At 40.2% G+C, this 26,966-nt stretch overlaps 4 protein-coding genes across 4 annotated transcripts; 3 read left to right on the forward strand and 1 right to left on the reverse strand.

Annotated features, from left to right (window-relative positions):
* The first annotated feature begins 302 nt into the window (after positions 1-302).
* LOC118418600 (EKC/KEOPS complex subunit Tp53rk-like) lies at positions 303-3,528 on the forward strand. Its single transcript, XM_035824598.1, has 4 exons — positions 303-733; positions 1,244-1,346; positions 2,033-2,190; positions 3,030-3,528. Exons 1-4 carry the CDS (start codon positions 464-466, stop codon positions 3,360-3,362), a joined length of 864 nt encoding a protein of 287 aa, XP_035680491.1. The 5' UTR covers positions 303-463; the 3' UTR covers positions 3,363-3,528.
* A 2,274-nt stretch (positions 3,529-5,802) lies between these two features.
* Positions 5,803-11,083, reverse strand: LOC118418591 (zinc finger protein 678-like). The gene is made up of 2 exons (XM_035824585.1): positions 10,952-11,083; positions 5,803-7,781 (listed from the first exon to the last, which is right to left on the reverse strand). Exon 2 carries the CDS (start codon positions 7,753-7,755, stop codon positions 6,661-6,663), a length of 1,095 nt encoding a protein of 364 aa, XP_035680478.1. The 5' UTR covers positions 7,756-7,781; positions 10,952-11,083; the 3' UTR covers positions 5,803-6,660.
* Positions 11,084-13,211: 2,128 nt separating this feature from the next.
* Positions 13,212-14,303, forward strand: LOC118417464 (choline dehydrogenase, mitochondrial-like). The gene is made up of 2 exons (XM_035823030.1): positions 13,212-13,218; positions 13,984-14,303. The coding sequence occupies exons 1-2, from the start codon at positions 13,212-13,214 to the stop codon at positions 14,301-14,303; spliced, it is 327 nt and encodes a 108-aa protein (XP_035678923.1).
* A 5,106-nt stretch (positions 14,304-19,409) lies between these two features.
* On the forward strand, positions 19,410-25,275 carry LOC118418295 (tubulin polymerization-promoting protein family member 3-like). Its single transcript, XM_035824147.1, has 3 exons — positions 19,410-19,722; positions 24,165-24,360; positions 24,799-25,275. Exons 1-3 carry the CDS (start codon positions 19,535-19,537, stop codon positions 25,060-25,062), a joined length of 648 nt encoding a protein of 215 aa, XP_035680040.1. The 5' UTR covers positions 19,410-19,534; the 3' UTR covers positions 25,063-25,275.
* The last annotated feature ends 1,691 nt before the right edge of the window (positions 25,276-26,966 follow it).

Genomic DNA, 26,966 nt, shown 5'->3' on the forward strand with positions numbered 1-26,966 from the left:
TAGTGTGTATTTTACGTCAGAACAAATTTAATTTTAAAATGCCGGTTTGGGTTTGCTTGCGGTTTCTTGTTCACCCTGACCCAGCAGCCTTTGCGCGGAAAATGGACTGTTCTATTCCAAATCAGGGTCTTTATCTATGTTTTCTAAATGATCGATGAATATAACCTATTCTATGACACGAAACAAATCTACATGTCATGAAGTAAATATTATCTAATTTTGCTTATCATTGACTACTGTATGCAATATTTTTATTGATTGCCATTATATTTATACCAATTTTATCTTCACTAATGGCTTAATCCACGGTCAAGGGTCACCATTCTGTTTCAGGGGAGGGCACATGTTTTTACCACCCTGCCTCGTCTTCCTTGTCGTCAAAACACTTCTTACAACTCTTAAATAGAGGTAGTCGACTTTCTGGGCTAAGCAGTGTCCTTGGGGCCTACATTGAGCTATTCGGATGGCCGACAAAGTGGAGAAAGGCCCTTCCCTTGAAGGAGGTTCGGGCGATTCCTTGGCCAGTTCTAGGAAACCGACAGAGATCCCGACGGTGGCACAAATGATAGAGATGCAGAACAAGGCAGCCTCTGCTTCGGGTGACTCCGCTGCAGCTGGGGGAGGGACTGGGACTCCGGGCTCGCCCCAGCACCCCGGGTTCGTGCTGTTCAAACAGGGCGCCGAAGCCCGGCTGTACCGGGGCACGTTTCTCGGCAAGCCTGCTGTTCTGAAGGTGTTGTTTGTTTGTTTGTAATTTGTGCCTTTGTCTAAACTCGTTGTTGTTGTTGTCGTTGTTTTACGTCTACAAACCCTTTCACAGAGATCACAACGCATGTGCTGCAACAGTTATTCTAGGTAAAACAAAACCCGTCTGGACGTTGTTATGCAAATCGAAACACTGGTCGAGACAAGGAGTTGAAGGACTGTTTTCTTTTTTGAGGCCTTTACCTTTGGCATATTACCTAGAACTCCTGTCGCCACACATGCGTTCTGAACTGTGTGAGAGGGCTTATCCTCCTTAGCAAATCTTGTTGTACATGTAGCTTCAATACGATAGATAACAACTTTACATCAGTCAGATGATTTTTATATTCATTTTCCTCCTTCAAGTATTAATGCATCCCAGCTAATGTTGCTTTGTCCGCTATTGTTTTTTCCTGTAGTGTTATATATATATTTTTGTAATGTTGTCGACTTCACTCAGTAGTTGCTGACTTTCTCTCTTGTATCTTCCACAATGAAGGAGAGGTTCAGTAAGAAGTACCGACACCCCAGACTGGACGAGAAGCTGACCACCAAGAGGACACAGGGAGAAGCCAGGACTGTGGCTCGGGCAAGGAAAGCAGGTGCAGTTGTATATTAGTCCCAATAAGCCCCTTCACAAAGATCAGCACACATGTTGGGCGACAGGAATTCTAGGTAAAGTGTAGGTCCGGAAAAATTCAACAAAACCCACCTGGATGCTGTTATGCACATCGAAACAATGGTCGAGACAAGGACTGTTTTCAAGTTCGGTACCTTTACCTTTGACATATTACCTAGAATTCCTGTCGCTGCACATGCGTTCTGATCTCTGTGAGAGGGCTTATGAACTGCAGTGATTTAATTTTGCAGCAGGGGGTAAAAGAAGTGATCACAAAGTTTGCGGTAGTGCTATCACAGTTTCAAGTTTCATGTGCAGCGACAGGAAATGTTAGCAAGAAAGCTCATCTGTGTTGGTATAATCCATTTTTTTGTGTTGAATGACAGTTAGAAACTTCAACAGGAAATGTGGGTGGTATGTCAAAGGTTAAGGCCCATGACCTCTAATCAGTCCTCTAGACCATTGTTTAGATTTGCCAGACAAATAATGTCCAGATGTGAACTGTTAATGTCTCAGGGGCTTTTGCCGTTGACACATTTCGTAGATTACCCCGGATGTAAATAAAAACAACAATTGCTCCTATCAGAAATTAACCCAGCATGACCTTTTTGCATTGTAAGTCCAGAATTTATCATTACAACTATCCCCCTTCCTTTATATGTCCTCCAGGTATCCCCACACCCTGTATCTACTTTGTGAACTACCAGTCCAACTGTATCTACATGGAGGACCTGCGCAGCGCCACCACCTCGCGGGATTACATTGTGGCCGTGCAGTCCGTCCGCGGCGGGGACAGCTTCCGAGCCCTGCAACCAATCATGGACAAGGTAGGAATGGTTTATTCAGTTACTGTAAATACCTTACAGACAGTGGCTGGATTTGTGTATCACTTACAATCTCTGCCAGTACTAACATAAAAAATCTTGACATTTGACACACGTTAAAATCTAGTACATGTATATACAGGGCTCGAAGTACAAGGTGCATGTGCACCCAGGTGCACCCAATTTTTTTCAGTGGGTGCACAGGGTGCACCCAAATATTTTCTTAGGTTTATGTATGGAAAGATATACTAGTGGTTTGCACAAAAGTATACTAGTATACATCATATTCTTGACATCTAAGTGTTAGAAAGATAATAAAAATGTCTGTCATATTACTTGTTTAAGAATTTGATAGCTTGTAACTAAGTTTTGTGATTAGATTTTTTTGACATTCTACTTAAATTTAAGTGGTGCACCCAACAATTTTTTGGTGCACCCAACTTTTTAAGCTGGGTGCACCAGTGCACCTAATCCCAAAAATGAATTTCGAGCCCTTATATATGAAAAAAAAACTGTCAATTAGAGATCATTAAGGCACCACATACCAATTAGATCAGGGCTGTCTCCAGCTAGCTTTAAATTATTTCAGGCCCACTAATTGTAGGGAGCGCATGTCGTTGATTTTCCTGTTTAAATCCTGATTTTCATCCATTTTATGCACTAAAGTTCAGATTTTTGGATGGATGGGATGAAATTTTTGTCCATCCCAATAAGCAAATTTCCGTCCCAGGATAGAGGGACAGGTCCGGAGACAGCCCAGAATTAGGTTTTCCAGCTATCTAGTTATATACACTAGCTTGGTATTCATCCTATTCTATCTCCGGTTCATTCTTCTCTTAAAGATCGGGAAAACCCTGGCGACCATGCATGACGGTGACATCATCCACGGAGACCTGACCACCTCTAACATCATGCTGAAACAGGACTCATCCATGCCGGAACCGCAGGTGGTTCTCATCGACTTCGGTCTGAGCTCGGTATCTCACCTCCCAGAAGACAAGGGGGTGGATCTGTACGTCCTGGAGAAGGCGTTCCTCAGCACTCATCCGAACACGGAGGAACTATTCAGCATCATCCTTAAGAGTTACACGAGACACTCAAGAAAGTCTAAGGAGGTTATCAAGAAGCTAGATGAAGTCAGGCTGAGAGGTCGGAAACGTACGATGGTTGGATGATGGTGTGACTTTTTAATAAAGTTTGTGTCGAGTGTTATGCTTTATTTTGTGTAGGATGTTTTTCTTTCAATAAAAAGTATATCATTTTTTGTGTTAAACAAATATGAGACAGATGTTGTGACATTTAAAGGAAGAATTGTGTACTCTTAATAAAGTTCTACATTCTCCTCTGAAAACACAACCTTCACAGAGGTACATTGTTTATGCAGGGTTCGAAATAGACATACTTAACTTGCAATTTGCACATAATTTTTGAGATTTGCATGTAAAAATTTTCTGAACTTGCAATCTTGCATGTTGAAAATACATGGCCTGTACTGAGGCTCAGTATTTTTACTACAGGCCCAGAGGCCACAGTGCCTTTGTTTGTCTGACGGGGATCGTCACCGGTTGTCAGTAGGTGTTATAAACAAATCAAATTCTGCTTTGCTGCAAACTAACATGCTGATTATGTGGATATCTTTCCAAACTTTGCAGTTCTGTCTATATTTTCATGTGCCAATTTCAGTCCATCAACAGTGACAGAATGGGCAAAATTCTTATCCATCCAGAGCAGCAACATTCCACCAAAGTACAGAATGATGGATGGTGGCTAGAACATTGCAGTATAGACTAGTTGTATTTTGCATGTAAATATTTTAAATTGCACGTAAAGAACCTTACATCCTGCCTCATAGAAGACATTTAATTTTGCCTCGTAAAAAATGTTTTGTTTAAATTTCCTGTTTCCTGACCTACCCTAGAAAAACCTGCCTTTTTGGGGGATGGGCAGTCGAGTCACATAGTTTCCAGTTAGAATTTTTATTCAGCCTGCTTCCCATTCAAGTGAAAAAAAACTGCTTTTCGTATCTGATGAACGACATATATATCTATTATGCACAAAATCAAATTTTACATTGAAAATAAAAGTGTCCTCAGCAATGTTAGTTCTACTAAACTGTATTGTATCACTAGATTAGAATTTTGGCCAAAGTAAAAAAAAATATAATACCTATCGACCCTAATATTTTCGAGACTAAAACACGAAACACAGCATTTTTTCTAGTTATTACTTTTATCATGGCAAAGATTAATAACGAGTGATAACATACTAGTCTAGAAATAGATGCAGAAAATGAACATGTTACATATTGTTACATGTATTTGTTACCAGACAGAATGTGTGACCTATAACTTTATTTGTATAAGGTAGTTAACTAATATAAGTTACAAAGCAGAGTGATATCAAAAGAAACAAGAAGTTCTCATTCATTAGCTAGAAGCAACATACTAAGTAGAGTAAGCAAATAACCCAGATAAAATATAAGCAGTCCAACAAAAGTTACTGCCTTTACATTTTCTATCATGGGCAAAAGCAAATAACGTGATAACATAACTAGTCTAGAAACAAATGTAGGAAATAAACATGCTACATATCGCTATCTGTTACTAGAGTTAGTTGACTAAATACACGTTCTGTAAGTTGAAGAACAGACTAACATAAATATACACGACTAAATAAAAAAAGTTGAAGAACAGGTTTCATCACAAAATAAACAAATTTGCAGTCGTTAGTTAAAAGCTAACACTGATTAAAATAGCCAGATAAACTATAACTAGTGTAACAATTGCAAAAAAAGTTCCTATGTTTCTATAGAAGCACACTGTAAATGATGCTTCATATGCAAAGTTTTTCTCCAAGCCTGAAGATTGATATTCCTATGTAGAGTCGATTCCGAGTCACCGAGAGGGTTTTGAAATAATGTTTGTAATAAGTTTGAACTATTCTGAGCAAAAGAATATTTCAGTCACTGTAGTTCTAAATTGTTCAAACAAATGAAAATGAAAGTGTGAACATGTTTGAACCTATCTATATATGTTGGAAACATTGGGAAATTAATGGTACAAATATCTCTTTATTTAGAACAATTTAGAAACATCTATGTGTTTTTGTTATTGTTGGAACATGTGATCATATGTTCCAACAATTTGCGTCATTTTTTTCCTCCATAAAAACTTTTATTACCCCAATAAACAAAGCTGCTAAGATGGGCCTTTTGTTTGGGTCTTGTATTTTTAGTAGACACTAGTGGCTCTTTTGTGAAAAGCTGTCAGACAGACACAATTTCCTGTACTTGGCAGGGATGTGTGAATTGCCCTCTTCCCAGCCCACTGACCCAGTTTCATCATTTTGTTTCACTGTTCGAACATATGATCACATTTGATCACAAATGATAAATCTATGTTGGAACAGTTTAGAAACTAACAGAAATAATGGATTTGATGTTAGAAATGTTTCTAACATGTATGAACACTATAGAAAATATTTAGAACATCACACAGATATTATAGATAGTTCTAAACAGTTACTTATCACATTTAGAATGTTATAAAGATTTTCAAAATGTTGGAACAAAAGGCAAGAAAGACCCTCTTGGTAATGTGGAATCGACTCTAGGTCAGGAAAACATTAATGGCACATGTATATGTATCATCAAGAACAGTTTCTAATTTTTCAACCTGTTGAACTTTTAAAAAACGCAAAAGTAAATAACGTGATAACATAGCTAGTTTGGAAATAGATGTAGCAAATAAACATGCTACATATCGCTATCTGTTACTAGAGTTAGTAGACTAAATACGTGTCCTATAAGTTGAAGATTAATATTTATCACGAAATAAACAAATTTGCATAAGCTAGAAGCTGAAACCAAGCAGGTTAAAAAAAAAGGTTAACCTCCTTGCTAAAACTAATCAAATAAAACAGATAAACTATAACTAGTGTAAGAAGTGCCACAAAAAAGTTCCTATGTTTCTATAGAAGAACACTTGTTTGTAAATGATGCTTCAATGTGCTAAGTTTTTATACATGTCTGAAACAAGGAGGTTGATATTACTACAGATCAGGAATATATTTTTGGCACATGTGTATCTTCAAGAACTGTTTCTAACTTTTCACAATGCTGAATTTAAAAAAAAAGATAGATATCACATGATGTTAAACTAATATATATTGTGATCGCTGCAGTTGGCACCTAGTTAACAAAATCCCCAGTTCTCAATGTTTCAGCACTTTTGACAAATGGAGTTTGCTTTGTATCTCAAACAACCAGTCAACTTGAAAAGTTAGCCCCACTATATAGAAATTCAACTTTCAAGGTCTTTTCAGTGTGTATTTGCATGTGTCTCTTTTAATTACTGAAAGCTGAATCAACTGACTGGAGCTGTCCTCACACATCTCTCCTTCTGTTAGCCCAAATCGGTACCCTCAACCCACCATGTCAACAGAACTGTCTGCTATACTTCTTGTGGCTTAAAATTAGGGTTTCCCCCCTTTGTGAGCTTGCATGTGTCTCTTCAGAGAACTCAAATGACTGAACTGCGTGTTGCACTCCTCACACTTGTAGGGTTTCTCCCCTGTGTGAGTACGCATGTGTCTCTTCAGAAGACTCAACCGACTGAACTGCCTGCTGCACTCCTCACATCTGTAGGGTTTCTCCCCTGTGTGAGTACGCATGTGTCTCTTCAGAAGACTCAACCGACTGAACTGCCTGCTGCACTCCTCACATCTGTAGGGTTTCTCCCCTGTGTGAGTCCGCATGTGATTCTTCAGTTGACTCAGCTGAATGAACTGCTTGCTGCACTGCTCACACTTATAAGGTTTTTCACCTGTGTGAGTGCGCATGTGGCTCTTCAGAGTATCAAATCTACCGAACTGCCTGCTGCACTCCTCACACCTGTAGGGTTTCTCCCCTGTGTGAGTCTGCATATGTTTTGTCAGAGAACACTGCTCACTGAACTGCCTGCTGCACTCCTTACATCTGTAGGGTTTCTCCCCAGTATGAGTCCTCATGTGTTTCTGCAGTGCACCCAGCTGACTGAACTGCCTGCTACATTCCTTACACTTGTAGGGTTTCTCTCCTGTATGAGTCCTCCTGTGAGTCTTCAGAGCAACAAGCAGACTGAATTGCCTGCTGCACTCCTCACACCTGTAGGGTTTCTCCCCTGTGTGAGTACGCATTTGTCTCTTCAGATGAAGCAGCTGACCGAACTGCCTGCTGCACTCCTCACATCTGTAGGGCTTCTCCCCTGTGTGAGTTTGCATGTGAGTTGTTAGAGCACCCAGCTGACTAAACTGCCTGCTGCACTCCTCACACTTGTAGGGCTTCTCCCCTGTGTGGGTCCGCATATGAATTTTTAGATGACTTGATGTTCTAAACTGCTTGCTGCACTCCTCACACCTGTAGGGTTTCTCCCCAGTGTGAGTTCGCATGTGAGTTTTTAGATGACCCAGCTGATCGAACTGCTTGCTGCAGTCCTCACACCTGTAAGGTATTGTGGTGGCAAGTCTGCTGTCAGATCCACCTTTTGATCCACTGGCGATGTCATAACGGCTGCTGATATTTGTGGCCATGGTTTTAGCAAAAGTACTCCAGATCACTGTAACAATAAGACAAACCATATCATACATAAGTATTTGTTGCTCAGCTAAACCTTACAACACATCCCATTACAGTTGCCTAGAGATTAGTAGTAGTACTAGTAATGGTTTATTGAGAAATCTGTATCACTACAGTAGCAGCCCGAAAGCTGAATTTGAAGGTATATACTACTATTACTGACAACAACAATGACATCAAAAACCCACTCCCAATGCCTGTATCAAATAATGCTTAGCTTTGCATCAGGAAGGCCTGGCTAATGGAGTTATTTACAGATGCAATGGCCATGTTGGATTTTCGGGGTCATTCTGGGCCATGCACCAAAACGAGGCTGGACAGGATAGTTGAAAGTATAGGTAGGCCATCTTCAGCGGTAAATTCTGCCCCTCTAGCTTGAAATCTTGCTGAATGTGTGCTTGTCATGTGTACAACTTAGAAGATATTGTGTTGGACATTTGAACCCAGTAGTTTTAGGAAAAATCACCTCATAATTGTACTAAAGCAGCGTAATGGCAAGCTTATTTGGAGATTAATGGTTTTCCACTGTAAGACCAGCTTACCTCCTTATCTTTGGATCCCCTATGCTGCGATTTGGGCCCCTTGGGCTTCAACTAGTAAAGGATACTTTTTTTGTTTTTCTGAGTTACAAATTCAGAAATTTTCAGGGGGGGGGGGGCAGCTCTAAATCCCATGAACTAGATTTCTAGCGAGGGCAACACCCATGAAGTCAGTTCTTTCAGATGCAGATTAACTAATTAACACTAACTTAGTGGAGGCGAGGGGTAGGGAAGAATATTTCATACCTATTGTCCGTCGATTACTGGCTGTTAGATAACGGCAATACATTACAAAGGACATCTTTGTGGGCCTTCCTTTAGTTTGCAGCATGTATTTTTATGAGCTGGTCCCTTTGAATGCTGGTTAGGCCATACCAATTTAATTTGTTGGTTCTCGGAATCGCCGCTTCTATTTTTCCCAATTTCAAAAAAAAAAAAAAAATCCATGAGGTTATTTGCATGTTCATGAGAACTCATTTGCATGTTCGTGAGAGTTACATGGCCCCTTACTGTTGCTGGACAAACTTCGGCTCAGTTACTTTAAACAAAACTTCTGAAACAAATACTGGACATGCAAAAACAACTATCACCTGCTTATGTTTTCCTTTGTGTTGTAAATCATCGAAAACCACCAATAGATCGTGAAATTTGTGCTGAAAAATGACGATTCGGCAAACCAAAATGGCCGCCATGTAGCCAGTCACAAGTATGTAAATGAGATGCAATTTCATGCAAATGAGCACGCCTCTAGCGTTTTTTGCTTAAACTGCAGCTTTCACAAAGCGAATAATGAATCAGATGTTTCAGGCACTCTTATTTTTTGGGTGAAATGAAGTCATTTTCTTGTTGTTGCTAACATACATTAGACATTATACTATGCTGAAAAAGTTTTTCAACCTTTTTAAAAGTTTTTTAATGTTGTTAATGATTTACTATGATGATTTATTACAACTGTTAAGCTTTATTACTGTGTGTACTTCTGTAATACTGCACATTATTTTGCATTTGTATTGTTGAAATTTAATATAAAATGTATGCTTACATGCAAATTTTTCATGTAATTGTAACTGGATAAGTATTTTGCCACACATATACCATGGTTTCAGGTCTGGAATTACCAACCTGAAACTCTGGACCTGAATCCAGACTTGTTGCAGGTTTTTTTTTTTTTTTTTTTCGCCCTGTCGCTCCAACTTTTTTCTGAAAAAATCCGAGAACCAACAAATTAAATTGGTATGGCCTTATATAGAATAGAAGGACGGACTGAATAATCAGCAAACAACACGACTTGAGTGCATAACGCATATATTTGACAACTTACTACAGCCGTTGTACACCGGGTCATCAGAGACGTCTCTTTACCTTGTTACAAGGTACAAGTTGTAAGTTGTAGAACTACCTACTGTTTTTATTTTTGTGAATGCAAGGAAATAGCACTGAAACATAGGGTGACACGTACAAAAGTCACAACTTTTGTTTTTCTCCCGGACCACCTACATTGCTTTCCACCTAACGTTATCTTTTACTGCTCTTATAGATGCCCCTATGTTGTGAAAAAATCCTGGTAAGATCACTGAGTTTACACTTGTAGCTGTACGTGTAGATGTCTGTGTGGAAAACAGACCTTCAACAGTTAATGAACCGCCCCCTGACACCCGAACTAATAGAATCCAGATGTGAAGGCGGGCAGGTTTACGCTGAATTCAGAAGAGGGTCAGTATGGGGGGTCCTGACAACGATTTACGCTGAATTCAGGAGAACCCCCTACGTATTACGCTAAATCAAGGAGGGCAATTACGCTAAATTTCGTCACGTCGCTACGATTTACGTAGATAAGATGGTTTTCTCTACGAATTACGGGAAATAAAATAGGCTGCCTACGCCTTACGTAAAAGAGCATGCAGACCCTCTCAGAAGAACCCCCTACGTATTAGGCTAAATCAAGGAAGTCAATTACGCTAAATTTGGTCGCCTCAATACGAATTACGTAGATAAGATGGTTTTACCTACGAGTTACGGGAAATAAAATAGGCTGCCTACGCCCTACGGAAAAGAGCATGCAGACCCTCTTTTGGGGCCGGGGCGGATTCAGGGGTTTTGAGCATACCTTATACACACCAACCTTTAACCTAAAAGTTTTAGGTTACACCAAAATTTAACTAGCTAACCACACAAATTCACACTCCATGTGCAGCTTTAGATCGTCACGACATTTACAAGCATTCATGAAATAATCTTTGATTTTACAACACTGAATTTCTAGCGATGCGGTAACCTCTCAAAGAGCCTTTCCTTTTGTTTACGGACCCAGAGTCCATCTTCTGGGTTAGATAAAACCAGCCAAACCATGTCTTTTAGTACAGAATAGCAAACGTTTTAGACGGCAATTCTTTAGACGTAATGCTTGACATCACTGTGTGAACAGGAAAAACGAAAACATCAAGTTTACGGCTTAGAGGTGACGAAGTTATCGGGCCACCACGCTGCGCTGTAGAATTTCAAACTCGAGACATATATTCACATTTAGCATTCACAGCCAGATCAACAACAACAACAACCAGATCTGTACAACGGCTGCTGGTGGAAATAGGTGGAAGTTTTGTGTACGTACCTGTAAGGTTTGTTGGGTCAAAACTAAGCAAATACTGTACACGAAACTGGGATTAAAACCTCGCAAGAAACAACTGGCGGGAGACTCGGTACAGGATCTGTCTCACGGCAGGACGCGTGGTGAGAGAAATGGGCTGTTCCAAAAGATAACTGTAGAGGGGGGTGGCAGAGGCTGGATTGGATTGGAAGGGTAGGGTTCAAGCTTCTGGATTTTGAACTAGGGAGGGCTTGAGCTGATTTAATTTTGGAAACAAGGAGGGTTTGAAAAAACTCTGCATTGGAACTAGGGTAGGTACAAAACTTGATTTTTCACCTCTTCCACCCATCCACATTTTTTGGAACGGCCCAATATTGAGGGCTCTAACCTGATGAGCTCAGCGGGGCTGCAACAACCACTCGAGTTCCGAGAACACATACCTCCTGCAGCTTTCCGTTGTTGTCGCCAGCAGAACTCGATTCTTTACGTCAAAATACAGCACGTCCTTGATCAAAGGTATAATTGATACAGATAAGATATAAGGATACCAAGCGGGTCCATTTCATTTTAGTTTTTAAACCTGTAACGTTACATAAATCGTGCAAAGCAGCGGCAAAATGAGCAAATAAATGCCGTAAATTGAAAAAAGAATATCGGGAAACGGATACTTACATGATAGCATACCAAAGTCAATACCAAAAGCAAAGCAGAAAATGTGAAAGAATACAAAGTATCTGTGTTTGTTTCTGGATATTTGTGTATAACTTAAGTGCTCATGATTTGATTGTGATGGTATTTGGTATGTGCAATGTCCTTGGTATGTGGGCAGGTGTTAGATAAACGAAGGTCAAGGTGAATTCTGTCCCCCCTGGCGGCATTCCTTGGTATTGCTTCAGAACGTCCGGTTGCTGTATCTTTAATCCACCGGACGTGTTGGATTTTAGAATTATTCGTTGGCTGATAGCTTTTGATGTCAAGAAGAAATGGTGTAGGTTTGCGCCCCTAGCAGCTTGCTGCGGGACTGTAGGGAATTTTTGTCGAAATCTTTCAAAGAGAATAACTAGCGAGGGAATATTGGATTTCCATTATTTTTGGCAAATAGCTCTGACAGACATATATGTACATAACTAGATTCCAATTACTGAGATTGGGACTTTATTAGAATAATAGATGAGAAACTGTACGAATGCAATGTTTTCCACGATATAACTTTAATCCATGTAACATATACAATTGATGCCAGGTGGAACATCGGCAGATAACAATTATTGATAGATGCCAATTACCAATTAATCTAGGTATAGTTAATGATGTGAATATTATGCTTGTGACATGACAGTATTTGTTTTGTTATTGAACATGGATTTCTTTGGATGGAAAATCTTCATGTTATAACGTGACATACAGGAAATGGAGTTCAAGTTGTCAATCAAATGAAAGAAAATCAATATGAAATAGTAAAACACACACCTAAAATCAAAGTCTTAAAAAACAAAATCTAAGGTGACTTTCTGTGGCTTACTAGACTTCTTCAGCAATATTTGCCTGATAATATTAGCCTATGGCGTCAGTTTTTAAGGCAACTTGGCCTGCATGAATGTGACATGATACACAAGGCTATGGACCACATTAGTGCTACACATCACAATTCTGACTGCTAGCGCTGATACTCATACATTACGGGAGGTGCCCTAACACGGTACGCTTTTTCTTGCGCTCAAAGTCATGGCGCCCCATCGCTAGTTGCCTGAGAGTGGTCAAATTTTGATGACTGAATTTTGTACACATAGATTTGAACAACATACTTGAATAAGAAATGCATTCATGTGGTTCATGAACCGTTCGCGCTGCGAGTTACAAGCAGCAAACACGCGCTGCGAGTTACAAGCAGCAAACACTGTGAGTCCTTTTCGTGTATGTAACCTTCCAATTTTGTGCTACGCCGGACAGTGTGCCTAACTCGGTACGCTTTTTTTACATTTTGCTCTCTTCAGAAGTAAGTGGTAAATTTAAGTACACAGAAAAAAATTAATAGTATGATATCTTAGCTTTCTTTTTACAGTAAAATCGTGACTGTATGTACTTCTTGTCTCACATGGGGAAGGCTGTACCTAGAACAATCCAGCTGATGTTTTACGGGCAATGGACTGAATGTACTGATTGTGAATGCCCGACTAAAAAAACCATTACGAAAAAAAGACACCGCCAACATCAACAAAACTCTGTCTGATTATATGAAAATATCATCTACATCTCTCTATCAAGTCTTACTTTCATAGACAGCATGAATCGTTTGTTACAGTCAAATAAATCTTTGGAGCGTTCTCTAGTCTGCCACCTCCACGGCCGCACTCCCTTGGGAGTACAATGGTGGCAATGTTTATGTCGCTTCCTTTTGGTTGCTTTTCTACTCAACAAAAACATTTGAAGACCCATATTCATAGTGTTTTATGGAGCTTTATTTATGTGTATCATGGCAGTTGTGTGACTGCTTGGAAGAGTTCGTATAGTTAGCGACACGAGCCGCCAATACGCAGAGGCCGGTGACCGCAGTGATTCAGCACTGTCAACATTACTGTTAGAATTCTGTTTTAAAAAAAAACATGAAGTAAATATGTTAAAGCATACTTGCAATGCAAATTAAAGCTGTGTGCATGGACTTGGTTTATTTACCTTTGTAATCAGCATAGTCAGTGGCAACAAACACGGTGTACTTATGGATAATAAGATCAGAAAAAAATCCGTACCGTCTTACGACGGGAACCGTCTTAGGGCGGCCCCCGTTATAGGTCCCCTCATAGTTACGAGTTAAGAAAGAGATATTTAGATACACGCACTTGCAACCACGCAATTGTAACTTACAACACAAATGATCAGCCTTAAAGAAGTGAGTCTTAAACAATCGAAGGTGACTTTCAGTATAGCTTAATCGCGAGCTGGGTTCTGTTACGTGCAGAGGTTTGACGCCTGAAGTTTATGTTCCCTCATACAAGGGGCAAACTATACGTAAAAACAACAACTATACAACGTAAATGACGTCGCTTGTCGTCTTACAGGACGCGATGTCCAGTCGGCCAAAGACATCGACGCGTACGTCCGCCAGCATGCCAAGTGCGGCTACCACCCGTCCTGCACCTGCAAGATGGGCGCGGAGTCGGACGCCATGGCGGTGGTGGACGCCGAGACACGCGTGTTCGGCCTGGAGAACCTGCGGGTAGTGGACGCCTCCGTCATGCCCAGCATCGTCAGCGGGAACCTGAACGCACCCACCATCATGGTGGCGGAGAAGGCGGCTGATATCATCAAGGGGGAGCCCCCACTCCCCAAATCAACTGCTGCTGTTTACCGGCCCGAAACGTTAGATGCTCAAAGATAGACCACTATCCAATACATAGTCTCGTCCACGGCCTAAGGCCACCTTTAAAGTAGACGGCGATCGCGCTGCGCTCTCACTGCGACCTAAATAGGATATGTGTATCCTTGGGTATAGCATACAAAACGCAAAAGTGTGCCTTAATAGAAGACAACAAAACACAGAAAGAGTTTGAAAATTCGTTGAGGGATATGTCAAGTTTTAGGTCGCAGAGAGATCACGTTGAGAGCGCCGTCCCAGTGGAAAGGGGGTATAAGCCATATACCTTGGCAGGCTCTAATCTCCAAGCAGATCCTACGGTGCCATGAGATACAAAATGTAGTATCAAAATGATAGTTATAAACAAACAAACAAACAATAAACCAAAAGCTGGCAAAGGAATGTAGCTGACTAAGGGGTGGTCCCCCGGTGGTCATTGAAACTCCTAGTTTGGCTACACTCCTTTGCCAGCTTTTGATACTATTTTTTGGCACCGTAGGATCTGCTCGGAGATTAGCCAAGCTCTGCTAAACCAGGCTGAGGTTTCCACTTTGGTGGGAGTGGCCACTAGCCAGCTTTCAGCCAATCAGGGAATCCGCTTTACGTTTGGGTGTTTTAGTAGTAGTAGTAGTAGTAGTAGTAGTGTGGCTCTCCCCATACACGTGACCTCCGTTCAACGTCCTATTTGAGGGACGGCCCTAGCCGAAGATAGGTACTCATTTTCATCTGAGTAAAGTGAGGAAAGCCGTGTTAAGAGCGAATGTCTGTAAGGGTCAAACAATGGTGGCACCGGTCAAAAAATAGATTTGGCTCATTTTTTGCACAGTGATAGTACTTGGTACACAACCCCTCAAAATAGCTTTCTTTCTTCTCAGAACCCCTCGTTGCCATGGCAACAGGCCAAAGAAGTTTGGGGGCCATTTTGCCGGATTTGAGCATTTCAAAAACATGAAAATTGGCCAACTTAAGGGCACTATCACTGAACAATGCTTTAACTAAACAACAAAGGCAGAATATGCTGATCAGAGCAATGCCTAAACTTGTATGAAATAGCAGTAAAGTTAATCTCCTGTAAATTCTAAGGCCCTGGGCAGCCTGAATACAATACACTGTTTTCAGGTTGTAAAGAATCTGAAATTTTGCCCAACTTCAAAGCACTGAAAGTCCATAAGTATAAAATATTTTCGCTTGCAATTTACTACAAATAATAACCTACTACAGGGCTATTAGATGAATGCTAGCAAAGTTTGGGTTCTTGTTTTGTTGCTATGCAATCGTCCGTCGAAGGGGGGCAAATTTCATGATTTTGATAATATGTCATTTTGTGCTCTCTTTAAACAATCATAAGTCCCATACCAAAGTTGCTCTGCAATTAAAATTCACATGGATTATCAACCAATGTATTGTCTATCAAATGCATGTTTGTAAAGTTCGGGTTCTTGTTTCGTTGCTACGTAATTGTCCTTTAAAGTTGGTCATTTTTTATGATTTTGATAAAATACATTATTTTGCATCATCTTCGAACAATCATAACTCACAAGCCAAAATTGTTCTGTAACTAGAATTTACCTGAAATGTAAACCAAGATATTGTTTCTCAAGGTCATGCTTGTAAAGTTTGGGTTCTTGTTTTGTTGCTAAGCAATTGTCCGTTAAAGTGGGTCAATTTTCATGATTTTGATGATATATCATTTTGTGCTCTCTTTGAACTGTCATAAGTTGCAAAGTAAATTTGTTCTGAAATTGAAATTAACAAGGAATACAAACGAATGTATTGTCTATCAAATGCTTGTTTGGACAGTTCGAGTTCGGGTATTCTAACAGTGAATGTACATGTCCCTGAAAGTAGGTCGTATTCCACTGACTTTTCCACAAATCATGTTCTTGACAACAGTGATACACAGTCTTTGTTTTTATAGAACCGATGTAGCAATGTGCTATCACCATGAAAAAAAAAACATTTGTAGGGATTATATTCTACACAAAGTCATATTTATGTTTAATGTCAGATTAATCCACTCTGAACTTTCAAACATTCTGCTAGTTTTAAAGCTAAGCATGACGTATGACTACAGTCTTGAACATGTTTGCATCCCCACAATATGGCGACTTATTTCTACATTGGAACAAATATCTTAAATCTCTGTGCATCTTTCTTTCACAGTAATGTGAAAAACATGTGCATTTTCAACTTCTGCTAACACACTCATTTTCAGCAAGGACATGAACTTCGGTATTCTTGAATTTTTGCCACAAATATGGACTTCCAAAGGCAATCAATTATTGGTGATCGCAAATCAGATTTAGGAATGTTAGTTCGAACAATTTCAATTTCCTTGCCAAATCGCAAGCTTATATGTGTCTCCCAAAAAGGAAGACGTAGATAAACGTCATTCGTTGCTTCATTTTGATCTTTACTGTTGATAGATTCGAACAAAGTTAGGTCAAGATGCTGACCTTCATCATCCTCTGCCGTATTTTGACGTTAGCTTGTCAAGCTAATTTCCACACAGACAGACTAGCAGACAAACATCAATCGCCGCCAGGAGTTGGCATTTCAGGCAAACTTCAAGAGCAACCTACTAGGTTCGTTCTTGCCCTTGCTTAAAACGAGTATGGTCCATTGAATAGCAGAAACTGAAAAACGCATGTTTTCACATAAATGCTACCATGAAAAGAAAGATGTACAGAGATTTATGATATTCGTTCCAAATATGTATATACATTGTATAAGCTAAGTCTTCAAGAGTCATATTGTGGGGATGCAAACATGTTCAAGACTGTAGTCATACATCATGCTTAGCAGTAAAACTAGCAGAATGTTTGAAAGTTTAGAGTGGATTAATCTGACATTAAACATAAATATGACATTGTGTAGAATATAATCCCTACAAATGTTTTGTTATGGTGATATCACATTGCTACATCGGTTCTATAAAAACAAAGACTGTGACATGTGTATCACTGTTGTCAGGAACGTGATTTGTGGAAAAGTCAGTGGAATACGACCTACTTTCAGGGACATGTACATTCACTGTTAGAATACCCGAACTCGAACTGTCCAAACAAGCATTTGATAGACAATATATTCGTTTGTATTCCTTCTTAATTTCAATTTCAGAACAAATTTACTTTGCAACTTATGACAGTTCAAAGAGAGCACAAAATGATATATCATCAAAACCATTAAAATTGACCCACTTTAACGGACAATTGCTTAGCAACAAAACAAGAACCCAAACTTTACAAGCATGACCTTGAGAAACAATATCTTGGTTTACATTTCAGGTAAATTCTAGTTACAGAACAATTTTGGCTTGTGAGTTATGATTGTTCGAAGATGATGCAAAATAATGTATTTTATCAAAATCATAAAAAATTACCCACTTTAAAGGACAATTACGTAGCAACGAAACAAGAACCCGAACTTTACAAACATGCATTTGATAGACAATACATTGGTTGATAATCCATGTGAATTTTAATTGCAGAGCAACTTTGGTATGGGACTTATGATTATTTAAAGAGAGCACAAAATGACATATTATCAAAATCATGAAATTTGCCCCCCTTCGACGGACGATTGCATAGCAACAAAACAAGAACCCAATCTTTGCTAGCATTCATCTAATAGCCCTATAGTAGGTTATTATTTGTAGTAAATTGCAAGCGAAAATATTTTATACTTATGGACTTTCAGTGCTTTGAAGTTGGGCAAAATTTCAGATTCTTTACAACCTGAAAACAGTGTATTGTATTCAGGCTGCCCAGGGCCTTAGAATTTACAGGAGATTAACTTTACTGCTATTTCATACAAGTTTAGGCATTGCTCTGATCAGCATATTCTGCCTTTGTTGTTTAGTTAAAGCATTGTTCAGTGATAGTGCCCTTAAGTTGGTCAATTTTCATGTTTTTGACATGCCCAAATCCGGCAAAATGGCCCCCAAACTTCTTTGGCTTGTTGCCATGGCAACGAAGGGGTTCTGAGAAGAAAGAAAGCTATTTTGAGGGGTTGTGTACCAAGTATTATCACTGTGCAAAAAATGAGCCAAATCTATTTTTTGACCGGTGCCACCATTGTTTGACCCTTACAGACATTCGCTCTTAAGCGTTGGGTTTTTTTTTATACTTGTTTGATTTTAAATGTTGAAACCGCTTCTAATTCAAACTGTTCACGGACGTCTAAAATGCACAAATACACAATACTGTACAAAAGCTACTGTAACACAAACAACTAGATACGTTTATAAACGGCCAAGCGTTTCAGACAACATCCGCTGAACGCAACACATATACAAATTATGATCCATAAAGGTTTCGTACTTACATGAACTGAGATATGTGCAAAACACATATTAGCTGAGCATACTCTCTCAAATCCAATTGTCTGTGGATTATGAAATACGTAAAAGTTAAACGGATATGTTTACGAAACAATGAACCCCTCCAATTTAGGGGTCAAATTATGTCACCGAGGTAAAAAAAAAAACCACTAAAGATCATCAAAATAGGCCCAAAGGAACACTACTATGTCTGATGGAATAGATTTATTTCCGAGATTTGCCTCAGCCTTTTCTCGTACCTTAAACGAGAACCTAGTGGGGCCGCGTAGTACAGTGGTAGTGTATTCAGCCCGTGACCGAGAGGTCGCCGGTTCGAATCCGCCTGCCGTGTTGCCGGTCTTGTGCCCTTGGGAAAGGCACTTTACATGACTTTCCTCACTTTACCCAAGTGAAAAATGAGTCGTCCCTCGGATAGGACGTTAAATGGAGGTCCCGTGTATGGGGAGAGCCATACCCTATGCACGTTAAAGAACCCGCCACATGTGCGAACATCCACCCGAGCGGATCAAACCATTCCGGCCAAAATAGGGGTAGGGAATCTCACGAGCAGCCCTCGTAACCCCTGCTTCGCCTATTGGGTCAGTTAGTCCTCACTCATAGTGAGCAATTGGGCTGGTCTCAATCATGATGTTTCTGACCTAGGGCGAAGAGTTGCTGTTACAGTTCCAATCATGTAACCCGTAACCTTTAAGTGGCCTTCAGGCCTTGTACGTGGTGACCATTGAGTAAAAAAAAAAACCAAAAAAAACGTGTGACATAATTCTTAGTGTCAATAGGTGGCGCTGCTGCGAGGTGGCGCTTCTGCGTGTTGCTGATACAAACAAAGCTTTAAAGATCCCTTTCCATGCGCATGTCAGGATTTAAAGGTCCCTCCCTTTATCATAAATAAACACTTGACAATCGACGAATCATCATGGCGGACGCGGTAGACACGGACGACTTTGCCGACGCCTTCAGGGCGTATGCCACCCAAGACAACACCGAGGGCACGGGTAAGGAGATGACCAGGGAGAACTTTGTCAAGATGTGCAAGGACTGCAAGGTCATCGACGGCAAGAAGGTCACTGAGACGGACGTCGACATCGTCTTCTCCAAAGTCAAGTGAGTGGCTGAGTCATAACATAGATATGACTATATATCATGTCAAATGAAACGTACTTAAACCCCCCACTGTTACACAAAGATAACACCTAGTTCACCTTTATCAACAGGTTAGCCTATACCTAGTCTGTGTAACACCTAGTCTGCTGTCCTGGTAGCCTCCTTCACTTCTCTGTGGATCTTGAAGTTTTTGGGGTGGGGCCGTGGGGGTACGGGTGGAGGGTGTTTGGGTAGGTCGATTTTTAACCAGGAATACGCCGGGAAAGGAATATATGCCTGGAAGCTTGTAGCCGGCGAAGCTTGTTACATTGTCTTGTTTTTAAGAGTTTATAAAATCTTGATATTGTTAAACGTATTTGTTCTTACATTTTCACCATCGCAAAGAAGCTAGGAGAATTCGAATGAAACATATACCTTTAGGTTCTATCTGAGTCTATAAAGTTCAGCTCTTTTTTGTAACGTCATACACTACATTCTTCTACAAAATGCTGTTCATCTTCTGTTCTATCTGGGTTACAGTATGACGTATTTGTTGCTCTAGTGGAAAGCATGGAGCCTAATTTTACTGACGAAATTACTCGTATGAAAACCTCTGACGGTGGTCTGTTCTTTTTGTTGTGATGACTCACTCCTGTGGAATGTGTATGACGTAAGAAGTTCTGTGTTCACCGCCGCCCACCGTGGTGACATTGCTGTGGTGGCGACTGTTAGTCATGGTTGAAGGCACCGCAAGCCTGCAAACAAACCGTGGGAGAACCATCAACAAGTTATCTTGTAGACCACGAAACTCGTTTCCACTCCCTATGCTCAGATATGGACCAAAATGCTTCCCTGTACGTTTTGATAATCGAGTCACGTACTTGTTTGTCGTTCCTTGCAATTTTTTTGGTCAGGAGTAGATGTAGATTTTAAAAACAGATGAAACTGAACCCACGACACCTCGAGGTCATGACATTCACCATGGTAACCGTATAATAACTAGAGTTCCACGACCCCATACCTTCGCCAAATGATTCTACCCTTTACAACTGCTGTATTGATTCTGTTTGTCATTAATTATGCAAATTAGGTATTCATTTGCATAAATTATATTAGTTGGTCATCTCCTTTACCAAACAAAAGGCGTACACAATCTATGTTAAGAAACAAGGCTTAATCGCATTTTCTGATAATTTATGCAAATGAGGACCTCATTTACATAATTAATGTTTGACGGTGTTACCTGCACATAACTTTCAAATGCTACAAGTACGAAAGTTCCTGTCAGTTACCACAATGACATTATAGCATTTTCTCATTAATTATGCAAATTAGGTCTTTATTTTGCATAATAAATATACATAGATATTCTTTTTTTCTCAGTAAATGCCACATGTTGCAATGGTCCTATAATTGAACTGAGCCTGTTAAGACAATTTTCTAATTAATTATGCAAATTAGGTTCTAATTTGCATATTTAATATGTAATTATATGAAGCATCACTTCAGCTATCTACATACAAATAATCATGACAATCCGTCAATCCCTTTTTGAGTTATTCCCTTTCAAAGTCTGAAACTAAACCTGCCCTGCAGTTACAAAACAAGCCGCTAGGGTGCCCAAATCTATACTACTTACTCTCGGTCCCACAAGCTATCTACCACTTAAAAATCATGACCACAGCATATCCAGAACCTGAGATATCAAACCCAGAAGTTCCGCTGCAGTACCGTAACAAGCCCCTAGGGGGCCCAAAATCTAATCGTTTTCAGGTCTTATCAAGATCTACCCACATACCAAATATCAATACAATCCATCCAGGCGTTCTCCAGTTATGCCGGTGTTCTACACACATACATACATACAAACACACGCTACCCAAAATATAACCTTCTTGGCGAAGATAACAAGCGTTTGTCTGTCATGTCACTATGGTCATGTCTAGGATGTGGTTAAATCTTGTTAACCACGCATGCGCAACGAAGCCGTGGGCGTATACCAGGTGTTTAAGTGATTCCTTGACCTTGGACTTTGCCGAAGTAAAATATCCAATAAAGATAGATGTAATTTTAAACTAGAGTTCGGCGACCTCATACCTCCATGAAAATTTAGAGCTTTTGTAAATTTCATGCAAATGACTAAGACATTAACATAATTTATGCATGGTGTTGTTCATCATTGACAAACGTACACATGTCACAATTATAAAATTCCCATTATTAATCATAAAGCGGTTTTGCAAATTTTACATAAATTATGCAAATAAGTTCCTCATTACCATATTTAGTATCTGCTTATATTCCACCTATCATAATTAACATGTGTTACATTTATTGAAGTCCAGTTATTGAAAACAACGGAATTATACAATTTCCTCATTAATTATGCAAATTAAGTCCTCATTTGCATAACATGTATATCATTATGAACATCTTTGCCTAAGGTACCCGCATGCCTAATATGATGCAACTCCGTCAATCCTTTCTGCAGTTATCCTCTTTGGAATGTCTTGACAAAAACGCCCCTGCAGTTCCTAAATTAAATGTTAGGGGGCTGAAATTTGCTCCACTTTGTTATGACACTAAATGCTATCTACCACCCAAATGTCAAGACCATATCACGTCAAAGACAAGAGATACATAAAAAAAACTGCTATGATTGAATGTTGTCATTAATTATGCAAATTTGCTCCTATTTTGCATAATTAGCATTTCATCTTGTACAACATTGTCCAAGGTACCTACATACCAAAAATCATGAAAATCCGTTGTTCCCTTCTTGAGTTATCCTCGTCAGAAGTTTTTGACAAAAATGCCCCTGCTATCCCAAAACTAGACGCTAGGGGGCCCAAACTTATGTCACTTCTTCCTGAGCACAAGAGCTTTCTAATACTCAAAAATCGTGACCATAGCATGTTCAGAACACCAAGATAGCAAAACCGGAAGTTGCGCCGCAGTACCAAGGGGAGCCGCTAGGGGGCCAAAAATCTAATCATTTCCAGCTTTCATCACACCCTACCAACACACCAAGTATCAAACCAATCCACCCAGCCGTTCTTGAGTTATCTTGTTTACACACAGACAGACAGACAGACAGACACACAGACAGACAAACGCGGGGTAAAATATAACCTCCATGACATTTCATGGAGGTAATTACCTCCATGAAATGTCATGGTGGTTATATTTTCACCAGCGTTTGTGTGTGTGTGTGTGTGTGTGTGTGTGTGTGTGTGTGTGTGTGTGTGTGTGTGTGTCAACAAGATAACTCAAGAATGGTTGAGAGGATTGGTTTCGTACTTGTGTGTTGGTAGGGTGTGATGAAAGCTAGAAGTGATTAGATTTTGGGCCCCCTAGCAACTTTCCTTGTTACTGCAGCGCAACGTCCGGTTTTGCTATTTCGTGTTCTGAACAAGATATGGTCCCAATTTTTGGGTGTTAGGTAGCTCTTGTGCTCAGGAATAAGTGACATACATCCGTAGCGTTTAGTTTTGGGATAGCAGGGGCATTTTTGTCAAAAACTTCTGTAGTGTATAACTCAAGAAAGGAACAATGGATTTTCATGATTTTTGGTATGTAGGTACCTTAGACAATGTTGTACAAGATAAAATACTAATTATGCAAAATTAGATTACATATTCATAATCAATGAGCTTATTCTATCAAAGCAGTTTTTTTAATGTATCCCTTGTGCCGGGCATGATATGGTCTTGATATTCGGGTGGTAGATAGCTTTCAACGTCATGCCAAAGTGGGGCAAGTTTCAGCCTCCTAACATTTGATTTTGGAACTGCAGGGGCGTTTTTGTCAAGACACTCCAAATAGGATAACTATAGAAAGGATGGATTGCCACCACTTTTGGCATGCAGGTAGCTTAGGCCAAGATGTTCAGAATGATATACAAATGAGGAATTATTTGCATAATTAATGAGGAAGTTGTACAATTCCATTGTTTTCAATAGCTGAACTTCAGTAAATGTGGCACATGTAAGTTATGATAGGTGAAACATAAGCAGATACCAAATATGCAAATGAGGAACTCATATACATAATATATGCAAAAATAGCGAATCCGCATAATGACTTATGATGGGAATTTTATACTTGTGACATATGTACGTTAGTCAATAATGAACATCGCCATGCGTACATTATGTAAATGGTTAGTCATTTGCATGAAATTTACAAAAGCTCTAAATATTTCATGGAGGCATGAGGTCGCCGAACTCTAGAAATTAGTATCCGTTTTTCAATATTTTTCTTCATTTTTCAATTAACGGGATACATTTTCTCTGTTTGCAGTTGTTTTGTACAATCTTCAGTGCGGTCAAACGTTTTTTGTTTGTTTTGGAAACGGATCAAAATTGATGCGTGCGTGGACGTCGTCCATATCATAGAATCAGTACGGCCTTAAACACAGCCTTAAGCAATGTTTCACTATCACTATCATGTTTTCTTTTCAGGGACAAGTCTGCCAGTACGATCACGGTGGAGAAATGCAAGACGGCCCTGGAGGAGCTGGTTACCAAAGGATTCCCTAAGGACTTCGATTGCGAGGAGAGCAACCGGGTGGACCCGTTGACAGACCCGGAGAACCTGATGAAACTAATTCTCAGTCGACGTCGTTATCGTGAAGAAGACCTCAGCGCTTACGGCCCGGTGAGCAATTTTTGGAGACGACTAAGGTTCCAACCAACTATTGTTGTGTTATGCCTAGTTGTAAGAATCCTAGGAACTCCACAAAAATCTTCTTCGTTGTCCGGTAACAGCATACCTCTCAGAACTCGAGAAGACTTACATTTATTGTTTCGATACTTCGTGTGTGTCATGACGAGACATCCAAAATTGATCCCCCGCCAAAGACACACACACCCCTCCCCCAAGGCTAATGGCTTATTTGTTTTGGACATGCTATGGTCATGATTTTAGTGGTTGATAGCTCTTGGGAAGAAAGTAATCGGTGGGCCCCCTATCGGCCTTTTTTTGGAAATGCAGGAGAAGAGTTTGTTTTGTACTTTGAAAGAGGGGTTGACGGATCGTCATGATTTTTGGTATGTAGATAGATGGAGTGATTATTTATTTATTTTTGTTCTGTAGAAGTCGCAGGCGGGTCTGACGGACCTCTCCACGTACACCGGCTCAGCCAAGGGCCGCTTCGGCGTCGAGCCCGGCAAGGGTAGGGGGATCGAGGGGCGCGAGCACGTCGAGCCCGGAGGGGGTTACGGTCTTGGTTACAATGACGCAGGCACCGATGACGCGTCCGGCAAGGGCAGGGGGATCGAGGGGCACAAGGACGTGACCAAGAACACGGATTACGTCGCACCTCCCGCAGGCACCTACGATAAAAAGGTCAAGGAATAAACCCATCCCACGGATTTTCAGGGTGGGTGCCACAAGCGCTGTAGCGTCAAACCATAGCACATTAGTAAAAGAAAACTTGAGCCAATTGTACACAATGCTTTTTGTGGCGCCATGTCACGATAGCTCACATTTATCTGCAGGGAAACTTATATCCGTTGTTTAAAAAAACGTATCTGCACCTGTATCTATATAGCCGGTATATAATCGCCGTTCGGCGTAACACAACAGCTTTGTGGTACTTTGGGATATCAAGTCGTTGGAAGGTGGTTTCAAATTGCGATATCTTGAAAGTATTGCAATTTGAAACCATCGTTGGGCAACTTATATTAATACTCCTGCAATCGATCCCCTGCCAGTTTTAAACAACGGATATAGGTTACTCCCGTGAATAAAGGTCAACTAGCGTTAGCCCACTTGCCTGATGTGTAGTGTTTGCAGTGTGATTTCATATCATACTATAGAATAATTTGATCTTATGGGCCCATTATAATGAACTGCTTTCCCACTGACTGTTGCTGTGGCATTGTATTTGGCATGCCTTGTGGCTTAACACGTAAATACTCGCCTGTTGCGTGCTTGCTAACAAGATCACAGTGTCTTTGCTTGCTTGTCTTGGGAGTGCGTTCAACCATGCCCAATCATGGTAATGCATGTCATTAAATCTGCAATGTGACTCTTACAGCAAGCCTGCCCAGCATGAACGTAGACGTAAGAATCACACAAGCTTTCTATTGATGTATAATGCATCGAAATGTGTGTAGAAATAACGGAAATATGATATACTAGTAGCAAAGTTGATATTCCAAACTTTTTGAGTTATATATATATGTTATATGCATGCAAATTATAGCTAGCATTTTTATACACTGAGTTGCTTCCATGTTGCGGTTAATAAACGGTGTCACCAAAACAATACCCCCCCTGGTCTTGTTGTGAGTTATGTACAACGCCCTGAAGTGGCTTGACGGTTTAATTTTGTTAGTTCGCCTTCTTTTTTGGAAATACTATAATTCGAGTGTTTTTTAATCATATATTAGGACTTTGATATCGTCGTCATCACTATTGTAGGCATGACATAGTTGTTATCACACGTACCTCCTAGAGAAATGGAGGTCTTGTTTTGGGTGTGTCTACCTGTGCGACTGTGCTTGTTTCCGGATATTTGTGTTGAACATAGCTCAAAGACCTCTGGATTTATTGTGATACTATTTAGTATGTGGGCATGTGTTGGAAAGACGAAGGTCAAGGTCGATTCCCCCTGGCTCTACCCTGATTTTCCCGACTACATGTTACTACTATATATTAAATATCTACGCGACTCAACCTCTGCTTGGAGAGTATACCCTGATAACTTCCGCGGAGCTGCAACAACCATTCGAGTTCCGAGAACGCATACCTCCGGCAACTTTTGGGTTTTGTGTGAATGGTTCCTACCTCCCACACCACCTCTCGGCCCCTCTGACGTGGTGGCACGGTCCAACTGGGTAACTTCGCATTATTGCACACGCCGGATAATTGTACAAAATACGCTGGCAAATTGGGTGTGCAGTTGACTGATTGGTATAATAAAGCGAAGTTATCCAGCTGGACCACACCACCACAGCATTTTAGGATTCCATGAAATGAATAGAAGTGTGAGGTTATCCATTGTGCAATTAAATGGCTTCTACATATACTGTACTAACAGATATCGACCATGCGAATAAGGGCCGGAATTGCTTAATTAATGCTAAAGGGTCATAATTCCTTGGTGGTAAATGGTAGGAAAGACATGTTTGTTGTCACATGTACCTCCATGAAAAATGGAGGTCTTGTTCTGCGTGTGCCTATATTTTTCTGTTTCCGGATATTTGTATACCGCATAGCTTAAAGACCCATAAATTGATTGTGATGATGTTTGGTAT

This window comes from Branchiostoma floridae, chromosome 6 (assembly GCF_000003815.2).
Source record: "Branchiostoma floridae strain S238N-H82 chromosome 6, Bfl_VNyyK, whole genome shotgun sequence".
Lineage (NCBI taxonomy): Eukaryota > Metazoa > Chordata > Leptocardii > Amphioxiformes > Branchiostomatidae > Branchiostoma > Branchiostoma floridae.

Excerpts from the sequence above, each read along its gene's own strand:
- LOC118418591 (XM_035824585.1), bottom strand. The coding sequence starts at position 7,755 with ATGGCCACAAATATCAGCAGCCGTTATGACATCGCCAGTGGATCAAAA.
- LOC118418295 (XM_035824147.1), top strand. The coding sequence starts at position 19,535 with ATGGCGGACGCGGTAGACACGGACGACTTTGCCGACGCCTTCAGGGCG. Across the intron at positions 19,723-24,164 it reads ATCGTCTTCTCCAAAGTCAA|GGACAAGTCTGCCAGTACGA; the intron begins GTGAGTGGCTGA and ends TTTTCTTTTCAG. Across the intron at positions 24,361-24,798 it reads ACCTCAGCGCTTACGGCCCG|AAGTCGCAGGCGGGTCTGAC; the intron begins GTGAGCAATTTT and ends TTTGTTCTGTAG.
- LOC118418600 (XM_035824598.1), top strand. The coding sequence starts at position 464 with ATGGCCGACAAAGTGGAGAAAGGCCCTTCCCTTGAAGGAGGTTCGGGC. Across the intron at positions 1,347-2,032 it reads GGCTCGGGCAAGGAAAGCAG|GTATCCCCACACCCTGTATC; the intron begins GTGCAGTTGTAT and ends TATGTCCTCCAG. Across the intron at positions 2,191-3,029 it reads TGCAACCAATCATGGACAAG|ATCGGGAAAACCCTGGCGAC; the intron begins GTAGGAATGGTT and ends CTTCTCTTAAAG.